Source organism: Nelumbo nucifera, chromosome 3, assembly GCF_055504915.1.
Source record: "Nelumbo nucifera cultivar China Antique chromosome 3, China Antique-T2T, whole genome shotgun sequence".
Lineage (NCBI taxonomy): Eukaryota > Viridiplantae > Streptophyta > Magnoliopsida > Proteales > Nelumbonaceae > Nelumbo > Nelumbo nucifera.
In genome coordinates this window covers 46,368,862-46,395,194 of record NC_142651.1, presented here as the reverse complement: position 1 = coordinate 46,395,194, position 26,333 = coordinate 46,368,862, and the positions used below count along the sequence as shown (strand labels likewise).

Below are 26,333 nucleotides of genomic sequence, written 5' to 3'. Positions count from 1 at the left end.
GAAAAAAAATGAAAGTTACCATGATTCTTAGACTACATTTTACAAACACAGTTTCTGAATTTTTGAATAGTTAGCTTCCAAATACATTTTGCTAGAACTTAAAAGAAATACAAAGACAGATTGCTCACCGGATATTTTTTGGCAAAAAAGATAAGATTCTCCAGTGATATAAATCCACCACCCCTGAGGAGAAAACATAACATTCAGATATGATGTCTTCAGAAGATGAGCATATGAAAGGTAGCATTTCAAGCCAAGTTATTACACCTAAAATCTGTTGAAGGATCTGAACCTTGCCAGCCCATCTCCTTCCAAAGCTCTGATTTTAGAGATGGGAGTTCTCTATTAGGATAAGCCAATTCCCACAGTTCTTTGAGTGCATCCTGCAACCAAATGCCATTTCAGATCACTATCATGGGTATCATGGGGGGAATGGGTTATAGAAATTGGTTTGCATGCTAGTGTTTTATCATAATGTAATGGAAACAAATACCACACACAGACACAGCATATGTGTGTGCATGGGTGAAGATTCTCCACCCAACTCTTCATCATAAAATTTTCCATTTTTGCTATGCAAAAGCAGCAACTTTGTGCAAAACAAAGCCAGAAGTTATCTAGTTTTCCACTCCCAAGACCACAAAATGTTGATCACATAGGGGATCCACTAGATTAACCACATCTTCAGTGCACAAATCGCATCACTCTAGACACAACTACATGATGAATTACTGAACCTTTTCCCCAACAACATTTTTCTTTTGATTGTTAATTTCACATTTTATTAATTGGTGACAAACAAAAGAGAGTAATATATTAATTTATTGTACTTATTGGATTTACTGTATTTTTGTTATAAATTTATTTTCAGTAATTATGTATTTTCATTATAATATATTGATTAAAATTTATTAGAGATTAAAATTATTGGAGATTACACTATTTATTGATTAATTTAATATATTTTCAGTATTTATTGTATTTTTGTTATAAATTTATTTTTCAATAATTATTATTTTTTCTATAAATTTTCAATGATTATTGGAGATTAAACTATTGTTATTTATTAGCCAACTAAGAGGTGGCTTGGTAGGTTAGCTGGTTTGTTCCAGAATAGACGCGGATTAGATTCCCGCAACAACCAACGTTTTTTTTTTTTGGGGGGGGGGCATATTAGTCTGGTGCATATCACTAAATACCAAAAAAAAACTATTGTTATTTATTAAAGATTAGACTATTAATTTAGCTGAAATAAATTATTGTTACTTTTGTACTATAAAAAAAAAATTGTTAAAAGTAGTATATAACATAAATAATTATAATTATTTAAAACATTAAAATATAAAAAAGTGTCTACTCTTATGTGTTTCTATTGTTTCACTTTCGCTTACCAAAGCCCATGCATCGCACGGATCCCCGCTAGTAGAAAATACTATGATGCAAGGCATGCAGCTCAACCTTATTATAATAGAAGTTAAACAGCTTGTGATGGAATAAAATCAATAGCCTACATTCACATTTATTAAGTTTCTGTTCTTAATTTTGTCAATGCCCAGGTAAAATTTTGTTATTTTTCAATAAGAAACAAAATGCAGTTCAATAAATTCAGTACCAAGGGAACAAGGACATTTTCAACTCAGATCTTAATAGACAATATGAGAATTTTGGAGATTAAGTTGGACAAAGGATTACTTGGTGTTCCACACAAGAACCATCAAAAGGCACTTCCAACCTATGCTGTAGATTTCTGAGCCTTTCTTCCTAGAAAGATATCAAACCAAAGCATAATATGTTAAATACATTGTAACAATAAGGATGTGTCATTTTATCAAAACATCAGCTGACATAGAAAAAAGATAACAAGCCAAATCCTATAAAAAATAGAAAGTAGATAATAGGCAAAATGGAAAATATTAATAATTCGCTCCTAGAATGAATCAAAAGAAAGTACAATTTCTTTATTTTGATAGTATCCAGCCCTTATATACTCATTATCCAAGGCAACAAACCAATATAGGATCATACAATAAACTAATCAAATATATGCATCTATTATCCATAGGCACCAAATATTTAAAAGAGAATGTAGGCTTAACACCTCTTGGGCATGCCTCAAGATGCAACCTTACTTAGACCTCAAAAGTATGTCTCATATCAAGCATAACCCCTTTACAGAGGGTGTTCAAGATCATGTATTAGTTGAAAATATGATTCACATTATAATATTGAGACTTCAAATTGTTCCTTTTTAATTTCGTTCACTTTCTATAACATATTGTGTTTTTCAAGACATTAAAAGTTATCTTTGTCAAATCTATCTTTGACATTTTCTTGCATCTTTTTCACTAGTTGAACCATTTAATTTAGAAGTCTGAAAAACAACCCAGTTTGTTGTGGCAGCATGGTTAGGAGCCCAAAAGGGCTTTAGGTGTCTTCCTAAAAATCCTCTTATCTTTTTTTAATTATTGATACTTTAAATGGAGAAAAGAGCTTCGATAAATGGAGAGTATAGTCTATAGGGAAATGTTCAGTGGGTGAGTGAACAAATGGAGTGATGAATAGTTCAGATTGGCCACATCATATCTTCAGTTCCAGAAACTGAGTGGGTCTGTTAGGGCAAGCTTAAGTAATCCTATTATGAAACATTCCCCCAACCACACACACGCAAATGCCCAAAGGCACAGGCAAAGAAGTCCCAAAAAAAAATAACTTAGACTATCCATCAAATAGGGGAACCATTTTGGATTGGCCATGTGCACACACCCCCAGTGCAAGACAGCCCTAGTCACCTGCATTTATTGGATCTCTGCCTTAGAAACATTGGCCACTGAAAAACTCTTGTAGTATTTAAAAATTCCCACATGGTAGGGGTGGGCTGCTGGCTGAAACTAGACATGTGAATGAAGGTAGATACTATGACATCAATATACCTGGATGAGCTCCCAAGTTAACATATATATGCATCAACAATTCTAAGTTCAAAGACTAGGATTTTTTGTGTATAGTAAGCCAACCGTAACTGGTTAACCCTCAATCTGAGAAGTGAGAAGATCATTTTTAAATGCAGAAGAAGTGAAGAAACCACCAACTAAAAGAAAAAATTGAAGAAAGTGGACCAACTGCAACCCAACCTAACCTGATTTCAACTTCAGGTTGGGTTGGTTAATGCAGGGATTGAAGAACTCCAGGTCTGACTAGGTTAGGGTTTGACTACATCAGGTTGAAAGTTGGGTTGGGTGTTCCAAACCTCAGGTTTAGCTAGGATTGACCCTAATCCAGCCCAACTTACACCCCTAAATATTAACTGCCCAGTGAGAGGTTGTGAGGTTTCCTCTTTCTTCCCCCATTTTGGGAGTGAGAATATCCACTACTTCCTTACCTTTTGATTGTTGATAAAAGTTTTTGTTGATGCAGTTGTTACCAGTTAACGGTTCTCGTTTATTACCTTGATGATAGGCTACCTAATTGCCAAACATCATACAGACTAGTTCATAACTTCATATAATCTCCTTGTTCATTATATTGCTTCCTCTTCAATCACAAACCAAAAAGGATATTATAAATACGTAGAGTATAGCAAACTGCTCTAATATAACAAGGGAAACATCTAGTTAGAAGGTTTGAAGGTTTGGACTGGCCGAAACTGTCAGAGGAGAAAAAGAGGTGGCTGGAAAGAGAGTTTGAGATGGTGGAAATTAGGGAAGAAATCTTCTCAATGGATAGATCTAAAGAACCTGGACCTGATGGATTCACCATGGTTTTTTACCAGGACTGCTGGGAGATTCTAAAACAGGATATCATGAAAGTATTCAATGAGTTCCACCAGAGGGGGTGATAAATCCGGGACTAAATTCAACCTTTAAAGCTTTGGTCCCAAAGAAAGTGGGAGCAAGTCAACCGAGAGACTTTAGAAACATCAGTTTGGTGAATAGCTTATATAAGATAATTGCCAAGGTCATGTCTATAAGAATTAGAGAGGTGCTTCCAGATTTAACCTCAGAAAATCAAGGAACCTTTGTAGGAAATAGACAGATTGTGGATCAAATTTTAATTGCCAATGAATGCATGGAGGATCTGAAGAGAACAAGGAAGAAAGGGATTGTATGCAAGTTGGACCTAGAGAAGGCTTATGATTGATATGGTTGATTGGTCTTTTTTGATGCAAGTGTTGGATTGCTTTGGCTTCGGGAAGAAATGGTGCAAATGAATACTGGGCTGTATTGAGACTTGTCATTATTCTATCCTAGTGAATGGAACTGTAGTGGACCACTTTCCAGCTTTAAGGGGAATTAGACAGGGGGACCCCCTTTCTCCTTTCCTTTTCACCTTGATTGCAGAAGTGTTGGGGAGGTTAATTGAGAGAGCATATTAGTGAGGTCTAGTGAGGGGATGGAGGGTTGGAAAAGATAGTATGCCTATTACTCACTTACAATTTGCTGATGATACTATCTTGTTTTGTGAGGGGGGGGATGTAAGATGAGCTAGAAACTTGAAGTTGGTGGTTCAAGTATTTGAGAAGATGTCTAATATGAAGATGAATTTTGATAAGAGTTGTGTAATGGGGATTAATATGGAAGAAAGAGCTATAAGGGAAAGGGCTGAAGCTTTGGGGTGTGTGATGGCTCAATGGCCTATGAACTATTTGGGGATGCCCTTAGGTGACAACCCGAAGAAAGAAAGTTTTTGGAACCCTATAATTGATACGTATCAAAAGAAGCTAGCCACTTGGAAGAAGAACTATGTATCTCTGGGAGGCAGAATCACATTGATTAAGTCTACATTGGCAAGTTTGCCTGTGTATTACTTATCAATTTTTAGAATCCCAGTGAAGTAAGTTACTGGAAAAGTTGATGAGGGACTTATTGTGGGAACCAAGGAAGGAGAAGAATGATCATAAGGTAAATTGGGATTTGGTCTCTAAAAGTAGGGCTGGTGGAGGGTTAGGACTAGGTAATGTTCGAAAGAAAAATGAGGCTTTGTTGGGGAAATGGCTATGGAGGTTGGAAGGTGGGAGGGGGAAGCTGTGGAATAGAGTTATTTTCAGTATTTATGGTCAGGCAAAGGATGGTTGGGATACAAGGTCTTTGGCAAGGTCAACTAGAGCTTCTCCTTGGAAATCCATTCATGCCATTCTACCTTCCTTCCTACAACACATCAAGTATGACCTTTGTTATGGGAATCAGGTAAAATTTTGAGAGCACATTTGGGTTGGTGATTTTACCTTTGAAAGACCAATTTCCTTCTCTTCTCTTCTCACTTTCTCGGTATTAGGGCAAGTTTGTGTCTAGTTTCCTGGTTCTTCTCAGTCCAACTTTGGGTTTGACATGGATCTGGGGTTCAGGAGAGGCCTAAGGGATTCGGAAGCTGAAAATGCAATGAATCTGATTCAAATCCTAAATCGGGTGGTGTTGGATCCCTCTAAGAGGGATAAGAGACTGTGGACTCTAACTCCCTCCAGGACATTCTCTTGTGCTTCCTTCTTTAATTCCCTTTTGCATTCTACCAGTAATTTTGCACAAAATTTCCCAGTTAAGGAAGATTGGAGTAAGCCAATTCCTCTGAGGGTTGGAGCTTTCTATTGGGAAGTTTTCTTGGAAAGATTTAATACTTGTGATTTACTCCAAAAGAAAAGGCCTTATTGGTGCTTTGGTGCTTATGTCCTAGTTGGTGCATTCTCTGGAAGGCTAATGGTGAAAGCTCCTACCACTTATTAATTTCTTGTCATTTTGCTTTTGTTATTTGGGATTGGTTTTCTTTCTCTTTTTGGTTGCAGGTAGAACCCCCCCCCCGGTCAAACATCCAAAGCTTGTTTAGCTCATCGTTCCTTAGATGTCCAAAGAGAAGGGGAAGGATTATGTGGAGATATGTGAGGGCTGACTTGCTTTTTTTCTGAAAAGGAAAGAAGTAAAGAAGGTATTATTGAGGTCATACAGTTAGGGTGGTGCATTGGATAAAATCTGTACAGCTATTTGATGATGTTTCTACGGCTATGTTGTTGAACAACTGAATAGAAGTGGCTGGCTCTGCATCAGCTCGATTTTCTGCTGCTCCTGTGTGGTCACCTCCTGTCAATGGATTTATAAAGTTAAATTTTGATGGGAGTAGTGAAGCTAGGTGTCTTCAGAGATGAGGAGGGGAAGGTAGCAATGTATTCGTGCTCCATTGGGGTTGGGGACTCTCTTAGAGCTGAGATCTACACTGTACTGGAGGGTATTAGAAAGAGTAAGGAACTGAATATACAGAAGTTAATTATTGAAGGGGACTCAAAGTTGGTGTTAATCTGGTTACAGAGGGGAAGCAGTCTTTCAAAGTTTGCTAATGAAAGAAAGGAAATCAAATGGCTAACTAGGGGGATGGACATCCAATTTCAGTGGGTGAAAAGAACAGAAAATGTGTTTGCAGATGCTTTGGCAAAGCAGGGAGTGGATAGGGAACAATTGTACTGGGCAAAGCAGGAAGCGGTCTTTCGAAGTTTGCTAATGAAAGAAAGGAAATCAAATGGCTAACTAGGGGGATGGACATCCAATTTCAGTGGCTGAAAAGAACAGCAAGTGCGTTTGCAGATGCTTTGGCAAAGCAGGGAGTGGGTAGGGAACAATTGTACTGGGCTGTATTGTGAGATGTTATTTTGCTCTCTTGTAGAGAGTTAAGTCTTTTTAACTCTCTCTGGATTTCTGTACCTATTTCTTATTAATCTAATGAAATTCTGTTATTGATCAAAAAAAAGCAAGGAAAACATCTTGTTTACATCATACGTCCATGTATTGACAGAGCTGCAACTTGGAAAATAATAGTTTTGGCACTACTTTGTTATGCTTTCAGAAACACAGTTGTGATAAGAACAAGGAAAAGACACATTATAGTTTTGGTATTTATTTTCCTTACAATTACAATAAATGAATAAATAACCACAGGAAAGTTTAGGGTAAAATGGTAGGGTAGTTGAGATTGCATAGGAAAGGTTGGGGATCCTCATGGTGGATGCACAAATACTCTGTTCCTTTGTTAGACAATTTTTAACACAGATAGCACAAAATGAAAGAAAATGCTCCTCACTAAAACATACAAGACAGAGACAATCGGATAACACTGAAATAGAAGATAGAACAGCAGGAAAAAAAAGAATACTCTTAATGTAAAGCATCAACTATGAGCCAGTCGGTCTTACTTGTAAAGGACTAAGAAAAAGTGGAACATTCCTCTTGTCTTGTCTAGAATTAATGTTGGAAGGAAGAGGTAAAATCCTTCCAAGCATTGATCCAGATCCAAGGACAATGTTTGCTGCAAAGAACAAGATGAACAATCAATTTATGAAAAGAACCACTCTGTGGAAGGTACTGAAAAGTATCCAAGCAAATAATATGTTATATAATAGACTTACAGCCATGATTGGAAATGGTGATGTGACATGATGATTGATTAATATTGAGTTACTTAATGAAAAGATTCAATATAGTCCATTCTAATATAAAAAAAAAAAAATCCATACGGTACAATTAATCTCTGAAATACAAAGCACGACATGTAGCTCACTGAGTTCTTTTTCTCATCAGATTGTTCACTGGCTTCTTTAATTATATTCTACCACAATAGAAGACTAGCTGTTCCCTGAAGCTAGTACTCTTGCAAATCCTTTTCCATGTCTTATGGATCAATGTTCCCCTCCCTTATTTTCCTTCTTTTTACCTCAACATGGTAACTTAGTTAATCTTTAATGCATATGACTCAATAAAAATTCCATACTAAAGAAAGACCACATCGTGTCTTTCAATAAAGAAAAGAATTATGCTCTAGAGCTATTCTACTGACTATCTGACAGCCATGAGGTTGATGTGATCAGATCTACACTAAGATCATGTATTATCTTTTTAGGTAGTTATGTCTTCTTTCAAGCCTCTGGCAATCCAAAGTAGTCTTTCATACTCCATGAGATAGGGAACAGGAAAAAGAAAGTCAATAAAAAAAAAATCACCAATGTGTCATCTCACCTTGTATGTTTTTCTTTCAAACCCATTTCAAAAGGACAATCAACTTTATGTGTAACTATGTATCTTGTACACATGTACCCTAAGCATGTTATGCAATCCAGGTCTCTGTTTTTGAAGTGTAATAGGCATCTTGATACTGTGTGTTAACACAACATGTTCAAAAAAAAAACACTGAGGTGCATGAACTCCCACATACTGCATGCATCTCTTCGGTGCTGACAGCAGAAGAACTGGGGGGGGGAGTGGTAATACAGATTTGTTTCTAATTACCGTTACTTGTTTAGAATGGGTTATATTAGTCCATTCAGTTTTGTGACTTTTAGTAAGGGTATTATGAGCAGTTCTGTATTATTACTCAAGGTTATATTTGTAACCTTGCACTGTACAATTCGGATACTTGCTTTTCACATCAATCAGCAGACTCCATCTCCAGCATGAGTGCTCTCTTTCTTTCTCTTCCCCTCTTTATCTTCTCTTCTTTTGTTCACATAAACTATACCATATTCATGGTATCAGAGCAAGGTTTGTTATCAGATCGGGTCAGAGTTCACTTCTCGCTTTATTTCAGTTTTTCTTTTCCTTGAGAAATATTGAGGGGAATTTAGGTCTGCCTCCTCTTCATTATTTCTCTTGATGTTTCTTTCTCCTTTCTCAAGTTTTGTGATGCTGAACTGAGGTATATTCTATTTGTTCAAGACAAGGAGAAATCAAGCTGATCAAGTATGATATGTTGATTATGAGTCAAGGCAATGATAATGCAGAATGCGAGGGGTGAAAGTTGTGAAGTGATGATTATTCAGTTCCTACTCTTGGTTCTGTGATCCACAATGGAAGGAAAGTGTAGTTGGTGAATTCTTGGAGCTGTGGATTCTCTTGGGAAGGTTAATGAGTGATGTTTACGTGCTGAGATGGTGCTGATGAATTTGTGACTTTAATACTTGTGATGATAGAATACCAGATTTTGGTGTTAAATATTGTGTTCAACCAAGTGGTGAATAAAGATAGATTCTAATTGACGCAGCGTGGAAGCAATGGAAACCGGAGCTGGCTATGCAAGCACCGGGCGATCGCTAGTGTCTAGCGAAAAATACCAAATTCTCTAGGAGAGAGAAAAGGTGGCGAAAATTCAAGAAGAGAACTTGAAGAAATTCTGAAAATATGAAGTATGAATTGATTCATAATTTTGGGAAAATAGCAGTATTTATAATACATTTGGAAATTGTAAAAGAACTAGGAAATAACAATTAGGATGGATCTAAATATCTAATCTGATAGGATCGAACTCTTCTTGGTTTGATCTCCACCGTCTGATCTCCCTAGATGCATGGATCTTGGATTATCTTGCTAATCTTGATGCTTCTTGGAATCTTTCTTGATAATCTTGGAAGAGTCTTGCTTTATCTTGCTAATCTTGGAAGAGTCTTGCTTTATCTTGCTAATCTTGGATTCTTGGATCCCTTGCTTATCTTGAATTCTTGGATCTTAGTTAGACTTATCCTTATCCTAGGAGCTGCTGCCCCTAGGGGTGAGATGGGCCTTGTGATGGGCCTCCATCATTCTCCCCCACTTGGAAAGAACTTGACCCCGAGTCGTGACTAGGATAGGCAAGTGTTAATTCCGGCAGGTACCGATGAAGGTCAGCAACGTTGAAGGTCTTGGATATACCCATATGATCTGGTAAATCCACTACATAGGCATTGTCATTAATCTTCTTCACAATCTTATATGGACCATACTTCCAAGGCTTCAACTTGTTGTAAGTACCTACGGGAATCCATTCCTTCCTTAAGAAGACCATAACCTCATCACCTATATCAAACACTTGAGGTCGACGGTGCTTGTCTGCGGCCATCTTGTACTTGGGGTTGGATTGCTCTAGCTTCTGTTTCACGGCCTCTTGGACGGACTGGATTTGTTCTGCCATCTGCTCTACTGGATACTGGCGCTGGGTACTTTGGGTAGCTTCACTAAATCCAGTGCATGGTCAAGGACCTTCATGTATACGATGGAGAATGGGGATTTGCCTGTAGAACTGTGCACTGCATTGTTATAGGCGAACTCAGCCTGGGCAATGGCGAAGTCCCACTGTTTTGGCCTCTCCCGGCATATGCTGCGAACTAAATTCCCTAAGGTCCGGTTTACCACTTCTGTCTATCCATCTGTCTGTGGATGGGCTGTACTGCTGAAATTAAGTGATGAATCAAACAACCTCCACAGAGTCATCCAAAAGTGACTGAGGAACCGTGTGTCACGATCTGATGTGATGGTCTTGGGTACCCCATGCAAACGGACAATCTCCCTGAAAAACAATTTGGCTGTAGCAGATGCATCTGTTGTTTTCTTGCATGGAAGGAAGTGAGCCATTTTTGAGAATCTATCAACCACCACGAAGACGGAGTCCATGTTCCTCTGGGTCTTTGGCAAGCCTAGCACAAAATCCATGGATAAGTCTTCCCATATAGCAATAGGAATGGGTAGGGGCATGTAGAAACCAGTATTTTGGGTTTGTCCCTTAGCTGTCTGACAAATATAACATCTGCTTACAATAGTGGACACTTCCCTTCTTAACTTCGGCCAGTAATAACGCCCTTTAACTACTTCAATGGTCTTATCCCTTCCCAGGTGTCTTGCTAATCCACCCCCATGCAGATCCCTGATGATCTTTTCGCGGAGGGAGGTGCAAGGGATACACAGTTGTTCCCCCTTCATAGATGTAAAAGTCATCTGCTGGCTGTCTATTCACACATTTCTCCCATACTTGTTGTATGTCCTCATCCTGGGCATATAAGTCTTTTAAGCATTCAAAACCCACAATCTCAACACTGAGGGTCTTGATGAGAGCTACACGCCTACTAAGTGCATCAGCCACTTTATTTTGTTGTCCTGTCTTATACACAATTTTATATGGGAACTTGTCTAAGAAAGCAGACCATCTGGCATGTAAATCGCTTCTTAATTGCTTTTGCCCACTAAGATATTTTAGGGCCTGGTGGTCAATATAGAGAACAAATTCTTTTGCAATTAAATAGTGTTCCCATGTCTTCGAGGCTCTAACCACAGCATAGAACTCCTTGTCATAAGTAGACCACTTTCTCCTGGCTTCACATAATTTTTCACTGAAGAAAGCAATGGGTCTTTTCTCTTGAGACAATACAGTCCCTATGCCAACTCCACTAACGTCACATTCAACTTCAAATAATTTATTAAAATCTGATAAGGCAAGAACAGGAGCAGTACATAATTTTTCTTTTATGAGAGCAAAACTTTGCTCTTGTTCTTCTCCCCATTGAAATTTACCCTTCGTTCCTCTGGTATCTCCATGTAATCAAAGAACCTATCGACTTCTTTGATCCAATCCAGAAGTCCCTCAGATCTCCACTAAAAGTAGGAATATCTACCTTGAGTTTAAATTCATCATTATTCCTACGGGGATTGAAATTACCTTGATTGTGCCAATTTCTACCGTTTCTGTCGTTGCTAGGAAGAACTGGAGCACCACCAAATTCCAGATCATCATCATTGTCGTCGTCTAGGACAGGTCGTCGTAGCACAGTATGGACGGGTGGTCTGTCGTGGTCGTCTCCCTCGATTTGCTGTGGATGTTCCCGGTTCCGTGGAGCAACCTCCCGTAACAAGGTTCGTAGTTGTTCAGCCATCTCTGCCAACTGCTACTCGATGTTACGTGTGGCTGTACGCTGTTCTTCGATTGCTCTCCAAACAGCTGGAAACCCCTGATCTCCGTCATGGGGTGGGTTGCGACTGCTACCGTCTTGATTGGCCATCTGACTAGGCGAACTCCCGCTCTGATACCACCTGACGCAGCGTGGAAGCAATGGAAACCGGAGCTGGCTATGCAAGCACCGGGCGATTGCTAGTGTCTAGCGAAAAATACCAAATTCTCTAGGAGAGAAAAAAGGTGGCGAAAATTCAAGAAGAGAACTTGAAGAAATTCTGAAAATATGAAGTATGAATTGATTCATAATTTTGGGAAAATAGCAGTATTTATAATACATTTGGAAATTGTAAAAGAACTAGGAAATAACAATTAGGATAGATCTAAATATCTAATCTGATAGGATCGAACTCTTCTTGGTTTGATCTCCACCGTCCGATCTCCCTAGATGCATGGATCTTGGATTATCTTGCTAATCTTGATGCTTCTTGGAGTCTTTCTTGATAATCTTGGAAGAGTCTTGCTTTATCTTGCTAATCTTGGAAGAGTCTTGCTTTATCTTGCTAATCTTGGATTCTTGGATCCCTTGCTTATCTTGAATTCTTGGATCTTAATTAGACTTATCCTTATCCTAGGAGCTGCCGCCCCTAGGGGTGAGACGGGCCTTGTGATGGGCCTCCATCACTAAGTCATCTGTGTCTGTAACACTTTACCTTGATTTCCTATCCACTCAAATGATTTCTAACAAATTGCCATGCAGTGCTCAACCAAGTGAGTGGTTAATAATTTGACTAATAAAAAGCCAAAATCAGGTAGTTCTACCTATTCTGAGTGGATACAGGAGGATGCATAGATTAAACATGATTATGGATCTCATTACCCATGAAATCAAAGATTAGAACTAGCTTGACTTTCTTTGATGTATCCACTCAACTTCTTGCTGGCTTATGTCAGACTTTAAATAAATCCTAAGCATCTACCAAAAAATGTAATGGTTAAGAGATTATCTATGGTTAAACTTTTCACAAATTGTCAATGGATATAACCCTTTTGGTATGAATAATTTATCAGTCTAGGCATGGATGTTCCTTCTTGGACATCTTGTTTGGGCTACTGGATTTATGTTCTTAATTTCTTGGTATCATATCCTGTGGATGATATTACCATGTGCAGCCCTAAACCAAGAAGCCAAAAAAAGAGAAGTTTCACGGGACATAAGCTCATGTTCAAGCTTAGTCCCACTGTAGAGAGTTGATTATAAACATCTATAATCTGGATTTTCTATACCAAGGGTGATCCTATTATAGGAATAGTTTCAGGTACACCTATCACAGATGAATCCCACTGAAAACCCACAACCATTTTCCCAACGCCCTGTTGAATATCCTCACCTTTCTAATTCATAATCCTCCATCCTTCTAAGCCTACATACACAATCCCATTTCACCAAATGATACTTTTTTCTTTCCCTTTAACACTCCATAGAAAATCCCTTTGCATCTTCTCAATTGACTCTGCCACTAAGTTGAAACTTTGAGTAATGACAAATAATATACTAGACGATTAGAAAGAACACTCTATCAAAGTAATCCTTCCCCCAAATAATAAATACTTCCCTTTCTACCCTGTCAATCCCTAATCAATTCTGTCTAACATCAGTTGCCAAGTAGAAGAAACAAAAGCTTTTGCACCTATTGGTAAGCCTAAATAGGCAAATACATAAATGGAAATTCTCCCACAACACCTCAAAACATTTGAGAAATATCTCCAACCCACTAATAATGACTAAGAAATATCTCCAACCCCAATCATAAAACTCTTATTCAAATTGATTTTCTGACCAGCTAGCACCTCAAAACATTTGAGAATAGCCCTTAACCTTAACACTTGTTCAATTGAAGCATTCAAGAAAATCAGTGTATCATCTACAAACTGAAGATGGGTGATGGATAAATCTCCCCGACCAATTCTGAAACCCTCTGTCATTCCCCAACCATGCCCCTTATAAAGATGGGCAAAAGATTAAAAATGGAGAAAACTAAGAAAAAATATAAAAGCATAAGGAAATTAAGAAAAACAAGCAAAGTTAAATTTAAGACATATGATGGGCTCTATCATAAATTAGGCACTAAGGAGGAAGAAAACTGAATTTACAAACTAACAAAGATGAGAGGAAGAAAAGTCGGAGACTTAAACCATGTTAGGTGCATTAAAGAGGAAATTGGTAAAAGATGAGAAAATCGAGGAAAGATGGAAAATTGTTTTGGAAATTTATTAAATGAACATGTAGAGGGTGTTAATGGAGAAGAGATTATTAAATTACTGAAACAAAGGAGATACTAAATGAGATGAAGAAAGGAAAGGCATTAGGACTGCATTGGAAAGGTATGAGAAAGGTGGGCTTATTATGGCTAACCAAGTTGTTTAATAAGGTGCCGTTTGGCAAGTCTTTTTAGAAAGATCTTCCAACAACCCAGATGGCCAAAAGACATAGTGATCTTTTGGGGCCTTGTCTTTAAAGACAAAGACCGTTTGGTAAGCAGCTCAGTCTACCGGGCTTTTAAAAATGTGTTTAGAGGTTATATATCACGTAGAAAGACCAGAAAGCTTCATTTGAAGCTTCCCAAAATTTGGCATTTTCGGTCTTTTTGGGTCTTTCCATGCACACATCTTCTCATCTTTCCGGCTTTTGGTTACCAAACAGAAAAACTGATTTTCAGTCTTTCAAGCTTGCCGAAGCCCAAAAAACTACACGGAAAGACTTGCCAAACGCTGCCTAAGATAATGACAGAAAAGAAGATGCTTGATGAATGGGGAAAGAGCTTATGGTGCCTATATGTAAGAATGAAGGTAATATACAAATTTGTAATAACTACCGAGGGATTAAAGTCATGAGACACATTATTTAATTTTGGGAGAGAATATTGATCAAAGGTTACAACGTGAAACAAATAAATCAAAGAACCAATGTGTGTTTATGACAGGGAGATCAACCATGGAAGATATCTTTCTTTTGGGATAATTGATAAAAAAGTTTAGAGATAAAAAAACAGATCTCACTGATCTAGAGAAAGCATATGAAAAAGTGCCTAAAGTGATAATATGGAGGGTCATGAAAAAGAAAGGGGTTCCAAATAGGCATGTAGACCTAATTAATGATATGTATGAGGATGAAACAACTAATGTTAAAAGTTAGAACACCTGTGGAAGAGACATCAGATTTTACAATTAAGGTGGGCCTTCACCAAATTTCAGCACTTGGCCCTTATTTATTTCCACTGATCATAGATAAATTGACTAAACATATGCAAGAGGAGGTCTCATGGTGCTTGTTGTTTGCTGATGACATTATTTTAATTGATGAAACCAATGAAGGATTAAACGCAAAATTAAATTAATGGAAAAATACCTTAGAAACAAGAGGTATTAAAATAAGTAAGACTAAAATAGTATATATGACATGTAAATCTAATAACTCAACATGACCTTTTCTAATACCTTGGTTTGATAACTCATAACAAGGTGGAGATTGAGAAGTACAACACCCATAGAATTAGAGCATGATGAACAAAATGGAGGAAAACATTTCAAGTCTTATGTGATAGGTAAATACCACTTAGATTGAAAGGAAAATTCAATAAAACAGTTGTAAGACCAGCTATGTTGTATGGAGCAAAGTATTGGGCAGTCAAGAAACATTATGTCCAAAAAATGAGTGTGGAAGAAATGCATATGCTAAGATAGATGAGTGGAAAACTAGAAAGAATAGGGTTAGAAATGAAATCATTCAAAGGAACCTAGGTGATAAAATGAGAGAAAGTAGATAGAGATTATGTGGTTATGTGCATAGAAGACCACCAATAGCACCTGTGAAAAGAAATGATTTGAACGCTCATAATCTTACCACAGATATAGCATTAAACAGAACGGAATGGCAAAACAGGATTCATGTAGTTCACCCCATATAGTTGGGAAAAGACGTAGATGATGATGATGACAACGACGATGACCCATAATCTATATCTTTCTCCATTATAGACAACCAAATACATTAAACCTATCACCCTTTATATACTTTAACTTCATAACCATAGCCAAAGTTTTATTAATGAAATCAAGCGAATTTTTCTCAACTTGCCTTCAAGATGCCCTTACCATAGTTAAGATAACTTTTAATGAATCCTCCTTACAAATAGTTTAGAGGCAGGAGCAAGGGAGCTATGTACAAATTTTACAAAGTTCCAATTGGTCTCGGTAGATGATATTTTACCAAGTTGGAAGGAAGTAGCACATTCTACTGTGATAAAAGACAAAATTGTCATGGAGTGAAAACCTCCTCCAAACAATAGAATGAAGCTGAATTTTGATGGCAGCTCCTTGGGTAACCCAGGAATTGGAGGTGTTTTCAGGGATGCAAGGGGTACAGTGGTAACCATATATTCAGGTCCATTGGGAGTGTGGGAGTCACTAAGAGAAGATGAGATAGCACTACTCCAAGGAATGAGGATAGCAAAGCAATGTGGTTTCCAACAGATATAGATAGAAAGGGAATCAAAATTGGTATTGTCTTGGACTAATAACAGAAATTCTGGGGATCTAACTCTCTAAAAGAGAGAAAGAGCATAGCCAGGGTGTTGGGAGCTATTTTTAGATGGTTAAAGAGGACAAAAAATGGGATGGCCAACTTCTTGGCTAAACAAGGGGTGTATAGGAAACAACTGTTTGGGCTGAGTTGTAAATGGGTTTGTGTAGCTTGTAAAAGGAATGCATCACTTGTATCAACATCAATATGTAATTTGCTCTAATCTAAATGAATGAATTAAATCATTTTACCGATTAAAAAAAAAAGAGCTATGTACAAATTTGATTCTAAAAAGGCTAATGATCTGTGAAGGAATTTCTTTATTACATATTGCAAAACAAAGATTTGTTTAAAAGCAGTAAGATGGATAAAGAATTTGCAGGCGAAACACTTCTAAATTTCATTAAACAAAACAGAGAAAAGTTTCTTTAATTCCTTGGAAGAGAAAATTTTCAAGTCATCTGAACTTGGGAAGCTATTAGTTGCAACTTCCAAAAGATTTTAAGGACATGAAAGAAAACAATCTTCTGCTGTATAGGAATATCATCTCATAGAATCCACAAGTTTCACCTCTTCATATGCTTATCAATTTTTTAAGTGGCAAAAAGTCTGGTGAACAAATAAAAAATGACAACAGAAATATAGAAGCAGGAATGAGTGAAAAAGAAAGCACAAATTAATCAAGTAAAAACTAAGACAGGAACTAATGAAAGAGAATAGACCTAGCAGATCTGTTCTAGTGATTCTTACAGCAAAAATCACCCAAACTGATTGAGAATTCAACATAAATTAAGAAAATAGAGTGGACAAAGAAAAAAGAAAAAAACAGCTTTCTTAAGATAGACCTGTTCATGGGCCAGGCTCGGGCTTGGCTTTTTTTTTATCAGAAGAAAGAATTTTATTAATAACAGAGAAATATTAAATTACAATAGATATAGGTTGCAGTAATGCATTAACCCAATCTACAAACACATACAAGACAGTTACAGTTCAGCCCAGTACAAGGTAGATCTATTTGCCCCCTGTTTTGCTAGGGTATCCACCAACCCATTTGCAGTCCTTCTGGCCCAACCAAACTGAGAGTTGAACCTCCTTGCAAGTGTGTCAATTTCTCTGTAGATAAATTTGAGCTTCCAAGGTGCTGACATGATGTTTTTAGCCCAACCAGCCGAGTGACTAGGCATCCTTGGCTGGTTGCGTATGCTGGTCAGCATCTAGGAATTTTCTTGAGTTATGATGTTGTAGTTGTTAAAGTGAGTTTTGGCTCCTTGTCTTAGGGGCCTTGGTTGTAATCTGCCATTTTTGGCTTATTTGAATAAAATTTTACCTTATCTTTTATCAAAAAAAAAATTGAAAATTAATGAAACTAATATATTTAAAAGATTTTTTATCTTTTAGTTATGATGATTTTCCACATTTTCAAAGGAAACTTAACGCTTTTAATGAAGAGAATTGCTATTTTTTTCAATTAATATGCATGCTGAATGGTATATAAAACTAGGGAACTAGCCAAAAACTACTTCCTTATATTATAAAATTCTTATCGCATAGAATCACCTGTACACCTTAACAACTATGCTGGTCAGTTGCTTCCTTATACTTAGCATTGGCCTTTTCTAGTTGTTTCAAGAGTTGATATGATCTTATCAACAAAATGGTCTACCACAACACTATATCACAGAAATTTTGGAAGTGGCGCCAAATCCAAAGTATTTCTAGAAGTGCACCCAAATACAATATCAAATGGAGATTTTCCAGTAGATTTGTTCACCATGTTATTATAGGCAAGCTTTGCTTGTGCAAGAGCTAAATCCCATTGTTTAGGTTTCCCACTGGATAGACTGCGTATCATATTACCAAAAGTCCTATTCACCACCTTTGTCTACGTACCGGTTTGAAGATGACAAGTGCTTCTAAATTGTAGTTCGAAGTCAAATCGGGACCATAAAGTTCTCCAAAAGTGACTAAGGAATTTTATGCCATGATCCATAGGCTGGCTACACATGTTGCATCAATTGTCTTCCTGCAAGGAATGGAATGAGCCATCTTCAAGAAGTGATCCACTACTACAAACATCATATCTTGTTGCCTCTAAGTTATAAGGCAACCAAAGTACAAAGTCCATGGAAAGATTCTTCCAAGGACCATCCAAAATACGCAATGGCATGTACAAACCCCTGTTTTGGGTATGCCCATTAGATGTCTAGGAAACATAGCAACCTTGTATAAACCTCTCAACATCTCTCCTAAGATGTGACCAATAGTAACACCTCTCCACCATTTCAATGGACATGTCTCTGCCCAAATGACCCCCATTATGCAATTCTTTAATCATTTTCTCCCTTAAGGATCATTTAGGACTGCGTAATCGAGCTCTTAGAAAGAGAAAACCATCATGCAAGACAAATTCATTATGTTGTCCATTTTGGAGTATTTCCCATTCAACTTGGAAGTCTTCATCTATAGCATTGAGTTCTTAGGCATTTGAACCTTATGACTTCAAAGAAAATCCTCCCGCTAAAAGCATCTGCTGCTTTATTTTGTTCTCTTGATTTATGCTTGAGAGTAAAAACTCTTGTAAGAAGGCTATCCATCTGGCATGCATACGGTAAGTAGTGTTGGTGTTATTAATATACTTCAAAGCTTGATGATTGGACCAAATAATGCTTCCAATTCAAAGCCTGGACTACTGCATATAGCTCTTGCTTGTAGATAGACCATTTCCTTCTTGCTTCATTTAACTTTTCTCTATAAAAGGCCATAGGTTGATTTTCCTGAGACAGTTACAGTACCTATACCTATCATAGAAGCATCACATTCCACCTCAAATAGCTTATCAAAGTTAGGAAAAGTAAGTATAGAGCTTTCATTAGCTTCTCTTTTGTCCATTGGAATGCCTTTCCTACCTCCAGTGTCCATTGAAACTGCCCTTTTTCAAGCAATCTGTAATAGGATTGACTATGCTGCTGAAATATCGCACAAATCGCATGTAGAAAGTAGCCAAACCATGGAAATATCAAACCTGATGTAAATTTTTATATGTAGGCCAATCTGTAATAGCTTTAACCTTTTCCTCATCAACCATAATGCCTGAACCACTGATCACATGCCCAAGAAACACAAGTTGTTTGGCCATAAAACTGAACTTTTTAACATTGGCATAAAGCTGCTTTTGGTGGAGAATCTCAAATACTTCCCGCACATGTTGTAGTTGTTCTTCCTCATCCTTTCTATACACTAGGATATCATCAAAACATACTACATACGTACCTGCCAATAAATTGCTTCAAGACATGGTTCATCAGACTCGTGTATGTGCGAGGGACATTAGAAATTCTAAAAGGCATAACTTTCCGCTCATACAACCCTTCTTTGGTCTTGAAAGCCGATTTCCATTCATCTACAAGGCAGATTTTGACTTAATGATAACCAATCTTCATATCAATCTTAGAAAACGTTGTTGCCCCATGAAGTATATCTAACATATCATCCAACCTAGGGATCAGATACCAATATCGAGCAGTTATTTTATTGATGGCCCTACTTCCATACACATTCTCCACCTCCCATCCTTCTTTGGTGTAAGGCTAGAAAAACACAAGGGCTAATACCAATTTGCATTATCTCTTTCCTTATAAGTTCATCCACTTGCCCTTGGGGTATCTCATGCTCCTTAGGGCTCATTCTATAGTGTGGCAAATTTGGCAAACTAGCCCCCAGAATCAAATCAATAGCATACTATATTTCCCTCATAGGACGAAATCTACCAAGTAATTCCTTGGAGAAAACACTTTTATATTCTTCAAATGATGATTCCATGGCACAAATACAATGGTAGGTGGGAGACCTTCGCCCTTGGAAACAATAGCATGGATTTTCCCAATCTCCTTAGATTCTTCCAAGAATCTTTGAGTAAGAAGGGTATGCCCCTCCACTTGAGAAGTTTTGGGTTGTTCCTTCATTCCCAAAGTTGCAAGAACAAAATTTTGTTTATCTTTAGTGAAAAAATAAAGGTTATCTTTGCCCCTATAAGTGACATTATAACAAAATTGCCAAGGTCTTCCCAAAATAATGTGGCTAAAATCAAATAGTTATTCATCAACATATACATTAACAATAGAGAAGACCACCTTGCACTATTGTGAAACCTTTTCCAGCTGAATCTTCTTCACCCAACCAGCAATGAACAAATCGGTGCTAGGTTTGGTTGGCAAGCCCAACTGCTATACAATTGATTTGTCAATGGCATTTGCCTCTGCCCCACTATCAATGATGAAGTCACACACCATATCTTTTATTCTACATCATGTCTTGAAGGCTTTCTTCTCTTGTGTGTCAAGTATTGGTTGCTTGGCTACATAAGAATATGCTTAACCACACCAAAAGATCTCACTTCTTTTGGAAAAGCCCAATGATCATCATCTCCTAAAACATCTTCTTCATTATGAACAATAGACTCTTCATTTTAAGGTTGAAAAGGGTTGTCTTCAACTTGTTCAATCATATCTACTCTGGTGCGTGTTTGTGGGCAAGAACTAGAAGTATGACGCACTTTTCCCACACCTATAGCATTTACTCCCAAAAGGATATGCATAAGGATTGTTGTTTATAGGCTGATTACCTTGCTAAACAAGTTGATTTAGTTGCATTTGAGGCCAAATTGGCTGCCCTCTAGGATTGTTCTTTTGTTGGAAAGTGTTATGGAATGGAGCAGTGGGCATTCCAGCCTTAGAAGCATTCAAGGGAGGGTGTTGGTACTCCGTAACAGCTGATTTTCCCTTCTCAACAATAGTCTCGACCCTAGATGTCTCACCTAAGTAGTCTCTTCCCAAGGTTTGGTTTCTAATTGGGTACCATTCGAAATTCCTTTCAGCATCAATAGCTAAATGAATAGCCTCATTTAAATCCCATACATCTTGGCCAGCAACTCTTTCTTGTATGATTGGTTTGAGACCCCCAATAAACCGAGTAGCCCTTTGTGATGAAGTTTCAATCAACTCATTACAAACTAAAAGCGTGAAAAATTCAGATGGATACTTCCTAACCCACGTATACCTTGCACATAACTCTGGTATTGTTGTAACAAGTATTGGTCATAATCATGTGGAAGAAATTGAACCCAAAGTAGTTGCTTCATTCTTGGCCATGTCCTAATAGGTTGCTTTCCAGATCTAATTCTCTCCATCTAATTTTGATCCCACCAAGCGGAAGCTCCCCCTTTCAGCTTATAAGAAGACAAATTTCACCTTGTTTTTTGTTGCCTTTGCAAAATCAAAGAATTCCTCCACCTCAATAATCCAATCAAGGAAGTCTTCAATATGCAACTGTCTACTGAAAGTCGGCATCTCAATCTTCATCTTGTAATCCGTATCAGCATTATTTCTTCTTCTAGATTGTTTTCTAGCATCAATTGGCCTTCCCATACCCTAATTTTCATCTTCAAAATCATCAAAGTGTCCCTCTTCATCACTAAATCAAAGGCTGTTGCTAGGGCTTCGAAACATTGTTCTTCTTAGGGCTGAGTCACCCCTCATGGCTGAAACTGATTCCCATGATCTATTCTCCTTGCTGGTACAGCAAGCAAACACTAGTTTCTTCTTGTGTTGAAGTTGTACTAGGTGGCTGAAATTGGTCCTAATGATTGCTTCAGTCAATTGCCTAATAGCAGCTTCTAAACCTTGAAAGGATGCAGCTTGTTGCTACTGTTACTCTCTAGTGGCTGAAAGAATCTCAAACCCATCGTTGGAAACATTATTGTGGTTCATGTCTGAGAGAAAACTCAGGCTCCGATACCACCTAATTCAAACTTTGCAGTAACTTCTCCAACTACTACCAAAACATACAGCAAAAATGGTACTTAAAATATTGGGTTTAGGATGTACAACATGGGAGGTGGATGACCAACTAAATGAACTACCACCAATAATGGCAACTTTAATACAAGTAAGGAAAGAACCAATATATTCATGAACACTTAGAACCAAGAACCTATTAAAACCAAACTGCTTACCTAACCACTGTGCCCACTGAGCAATTAATTGTGAGAAATAAAATGTCCAGTGTAGGTGTTCTTTTCTTTGTTCATCATCCCAAAGATCTTCAGGGGTCTTTTCCTGTGTAATTAACATATCAACAGAACAAAGTAAGAATGTTTAACCACAGAACTTCCAACTTTTGATCCACCAATTATGGGAAAAAAGAAGATTTTACAAGTGATGGGAAAAAAGAGGATAGTAAATCAGGAAACCTTACTTGAGAGAAACTATCATCATATTTATGATTCCCTAAAAGAGGTTCATTCAAGTCATTGAACTGCGATGCCTCATAATGCTCATGATTTTTCCCATCAACATCACGATGATGGAGTCTTCTCCTCAAAGTTCTTGATGTCATGGGGTAGGCTTATTAATCGTCAGTAATGATTCCTATGATAAATGTAGCAAGGATTTGTTATCAATGATGTTTCAAATTAGTGAGCTAAGAACTTTGATGAATAAAAAATTTAAAAAAAAAAAAAACATTAAATAAAAATTCTATTTTACATTTCACCAAGAGATAGGTTCACCAGAAATACAAACTACAATATGCACTGAATATTCATGAAGTAAGTTGAGTCCCACCTTGATCTCATCAGATTTAACGTTGCATGCAACTTTTGCTGTTTTGCACTAATCATAGTCCAATAAAATGAAGTAACAGAAGATTAAATTTGCACAACTTAGAAGATTGTGTGGTAAGATGGTAAAACAAAACCAGGAATATCGAAGACCTGATCTCTCATATTACCTCCTTATGCAACATTCGGGCTATCAATTCTGAAGCTTTAAATGACCTTCAAAGAAATTTAGCAGAAGTCCTCCACTACTCTCCTGAAAATGGTTTTACTCAAACAATTCATTCTAGGGAGGAGGATCTGATAACTCTAAGCTTTGAAGGTAGTGCTCAAGGATCCATAGGTCAATGAGGAATTGGAGGAGTAATCCATGGGAGAGGGGGGAACATCTTTTGGGCTTTCAGTGGGCCGATTGGGAGAGCTGGCACTACCAAGGCAGAGATCTTAGCTGTTCTCACAGGCCTCTGTTATGTCAAAATGTTAGGCCTTTCTTCTCTATCCATTGAAGGCGATTCTGCTAATACGATAAAATGGCTAAGGCAGAAGAGCAGAGGACCTAGGAGGCTTGCTTACCTGCTGACTGAAGCTAGATATATTTTTTGGATTCTCTGAATGTGAAGTTGGTTTGGATTCCTAGGGAACTAAACTTTGTAGCTAACAGCTTAGCCAAATCTAGAGCCCATAGAGATTCTATGTTGCTGATACTTCTTTCCCTGTGAAATTCTGCTCCTGCCTCCTAAGGCTCCTGTACTTGTTAACTTTTCTCAGTTAACTTTTAATAAATTCTCAGTTAACCATTCTCAAAAAAGAAAAAAAAAAAAAAAGATGTTAAAATCTCAGGCTGACAAATGTGAGATAATGGGTTCAAGTCTGAGAGTGTGCCAGAGGTTAGGTCCAATCGGGTCCACTCTTCCCAAAACCCCAGATAAACATCTAATAGACATCCTAATGAGTAATGACCAAAAATAAAGAGAACACAATACCTTCTAAGAATGCCAATTAAGTCAATGTTCTTATAATAGATGAGATGGAATAAGTTAGACTCTGTGAAGATAGAACTATATGTGCAATGAAAAAATAGTAACCAACCAACAAATGTGGTAGCTAAGCTATTCTTCATGTGCTTAAGTTTACCAGCTTTCCCTAACTATAATTTTGCAAATGATCAGGGTAAGACAACAAGTTATATAACCAAGAGGTCAATAAAGCTACTTACACCCAAACTCCCAAAGGCCAACCAATTTGCCTTCTTCGCCTTCTTAATACAATAACACATAATGAGGTTTCATGAGAGTTAAACTTGACGAGAGTCTAACAACAGCACTTCCTCCAAGTAAACAGAATTACAAGTGCAAACGATTGTGGCCATGAATCCCGCCATAGACTCCATCGCATTAAAGGATATTTTCCCCTTTGCCCAAATCCATCAAATCTCAAGCCATTAAACCAGTCTTTCTTGGACAGTAACCAATTAAGAATCCCCTTGCTTTACAGGAATGCAATTGAGCAATATCTTATATTTCAAACGATTTGACTAATCTTCGTAGAATCCCCTTTTGAAGAATTGTTCCCAGTGAACCATTTTTACTGGATTACAAAAGTAGATCCGGAGAACATATTCAATATACTAAAGAGAATTTCGGTCCTTTCTTGTTTTTTGTTTGTGAATTCCGTTTGAGTTTATTAGAAAAAAAAATAATGAACAAAGGTTTGAGCAGGAAACTATTACCTCTAGAGTCTAGATTTTCATATATTCAACCTTTGCCCAATAGCATTCGTTCTCTGCTCTGCACTTTTGGAGATCCGAAATTCTGAAGTCGAAATAAATCTGATTCGAGCAGGACGAATTACAGAATCGGCTTGCACGAATTCAGAAACTGTATGAAATCGAATTAAAAAACCTAACAAAGAGATTTCCTTGCAGCGCAAGGTTTCGGCAACTGTAAACAGAACAGCGAAGCGAAGGACGATTGAGAAGCAAGTTTATACTTCTACTCTCGTTTCTTCCTTTACGTTTGTCCTATACTCCTCTTTATAAGCTTTATTAGAGACGTTTTTCGTGTAGCTTAGAAAACCGAATCGGATTCACCGTCCACGGTTTAACAATTGCGGGCCCACCTGACCTACTGACTCGATTCACGACAGCTTCTCCACAGTCAAGCGCTCCTTACACCGACCTCACAAACACAATTGACTGTGTATTCGAAACATCTCCCATGAATAATAACGTTTCGAATGTATATCAGCTGATACAGGTTGGTGTAAGGAGTGATTTGTTAAAAATAACATCTTGGTCAGACGATATCTTTTTTGGTTTAAGGGAAATTTTATGATAATGAAATACACGAGTGCACATCTCCGCCCCACAACGTCCACAGCACATTCCGGTCGTGTATTAGGAACATTAGTTTGGTACTATAATCGGGAGATATTCCCAATATAAGGAATTGGTTTTAAGAGGGCATGAAGAGCTTCAGAGTGGCATCTCCATAGGGCGTCTGCAGCAAGGTTCTCTCTCCCCTTCTTGTATTGTACCTCAAAATCAAAACCCATTGCTTATGAGCTTTTGTTGGGATGGTGTGTGGATTTTTTGTTCCAACAAATAGACTAAGCTACGGTGGTCAGTCCGGATAGTGAATTTCTTCCCCAACAAATATGACCTCCATTTTTGAATGGCCATCACAACTAGGAGTTCCTTGTCATAAGTTGAGAGTGAGAGGGCTCGACCCTGTAGAGCTTTAATGAAATGGGACAAGGGTCGACCATTATGGGAGAGTACCGCCCCAATTCTATTTCCTGATGCATCACATTCAATGGTGAAACGAACTGAGAAGTCTGGAAGGAACAGTAGGGGTGTTGTGGTCATTGCCATCTTCAACCCTTGAAAAGCCAGATCAGCCTCTTTTGCCCAAGCCCAAACCTCCCTTCTTAAGCAACTAGGTAAGTGGTCTTTCTAGAAGCCCATACCCCTTGATAAACTTGTGATAGTACCCTGTAAGACCCAGAAACCCCCTTATCTTTTTCTATGTCTCGGGCTTGGGCTAGTTCTGAATGCTTTGTATCTTGTCTGGATCCATGCTCACCCCGTTGGCTGATATGATGTATCCTAGGTACTCAACTCGGTCTATGGCAAACCTGCACTTCTTCATCCTGGCATACAATTTATTTTTTCTCAAAACTCCCAAGGTTAGTCTTAAGTGGGTTATGTGCTCAGTGTAGGATCTGTTGGAAACAAATATATCATAAAAAAAAACCAGAACAAACTGTCAGAGGTACTCACTGAAAATCTTGTTCATTAACGCTTAAACAGCATCACAAGAAACTCATAGTGCCCTTCGTGAGTTCTGAAAGCGGTTTTATGCTCCTCGCCTTATTTGATTTGGATCTAGTGATAATCAGAGCTCAAGTCTAGTTTGGTGAAAATGCATGCTCCCTGCAACTCATCAATCAGTTCATCCACTACCATGATGGGAAATC

The 26,333-nt window shown here is 37.8% G+C and overlaps 1 protein-coding gene across 1 annotated transcript in view; it reads right to left on the bottom strand.

The window, feature by feature from the left end:
• LOC104611463 (ELMO/CED-12 family protein) overlaps positions 1-25,070 on the bottom strand; it is a 38,139-nt gene extending 13,069 nt beyond the window's left edge. The window contains exons 1-7 of the mRNA XM_010278523.3: positions 24,586-25,070; positions 22,496-22,668; positions 22,254-22,356; positions 7,169-7,281; positions 1,693-1,761; positions 268-383; positions 129-183 (exon numbers count right to left, since the gene is read on the bottom strand). Coding sequence (XP_010276825.1) covers positions 129-183; positions 268-383; positions 1,693-1,761; positions 7,169-7,281; positions 22,254-22,356; positions 22,496-22,636 — 597 coding nt within the window. The 5' untranslated portion in view covers positions 22,637-22,668; positions 24,586-25,070. The remainder of the gene's footprint in view (positions 1-128; positions 184-267; positions 384-1,692; positions 1,762-7,168; positions 7,282-22,253; positions 22,357-22,495; positions 22,669-24,585) is intronic.
• Positions 25,071-26,333: the final 1,263 nt, after the last annotated feature.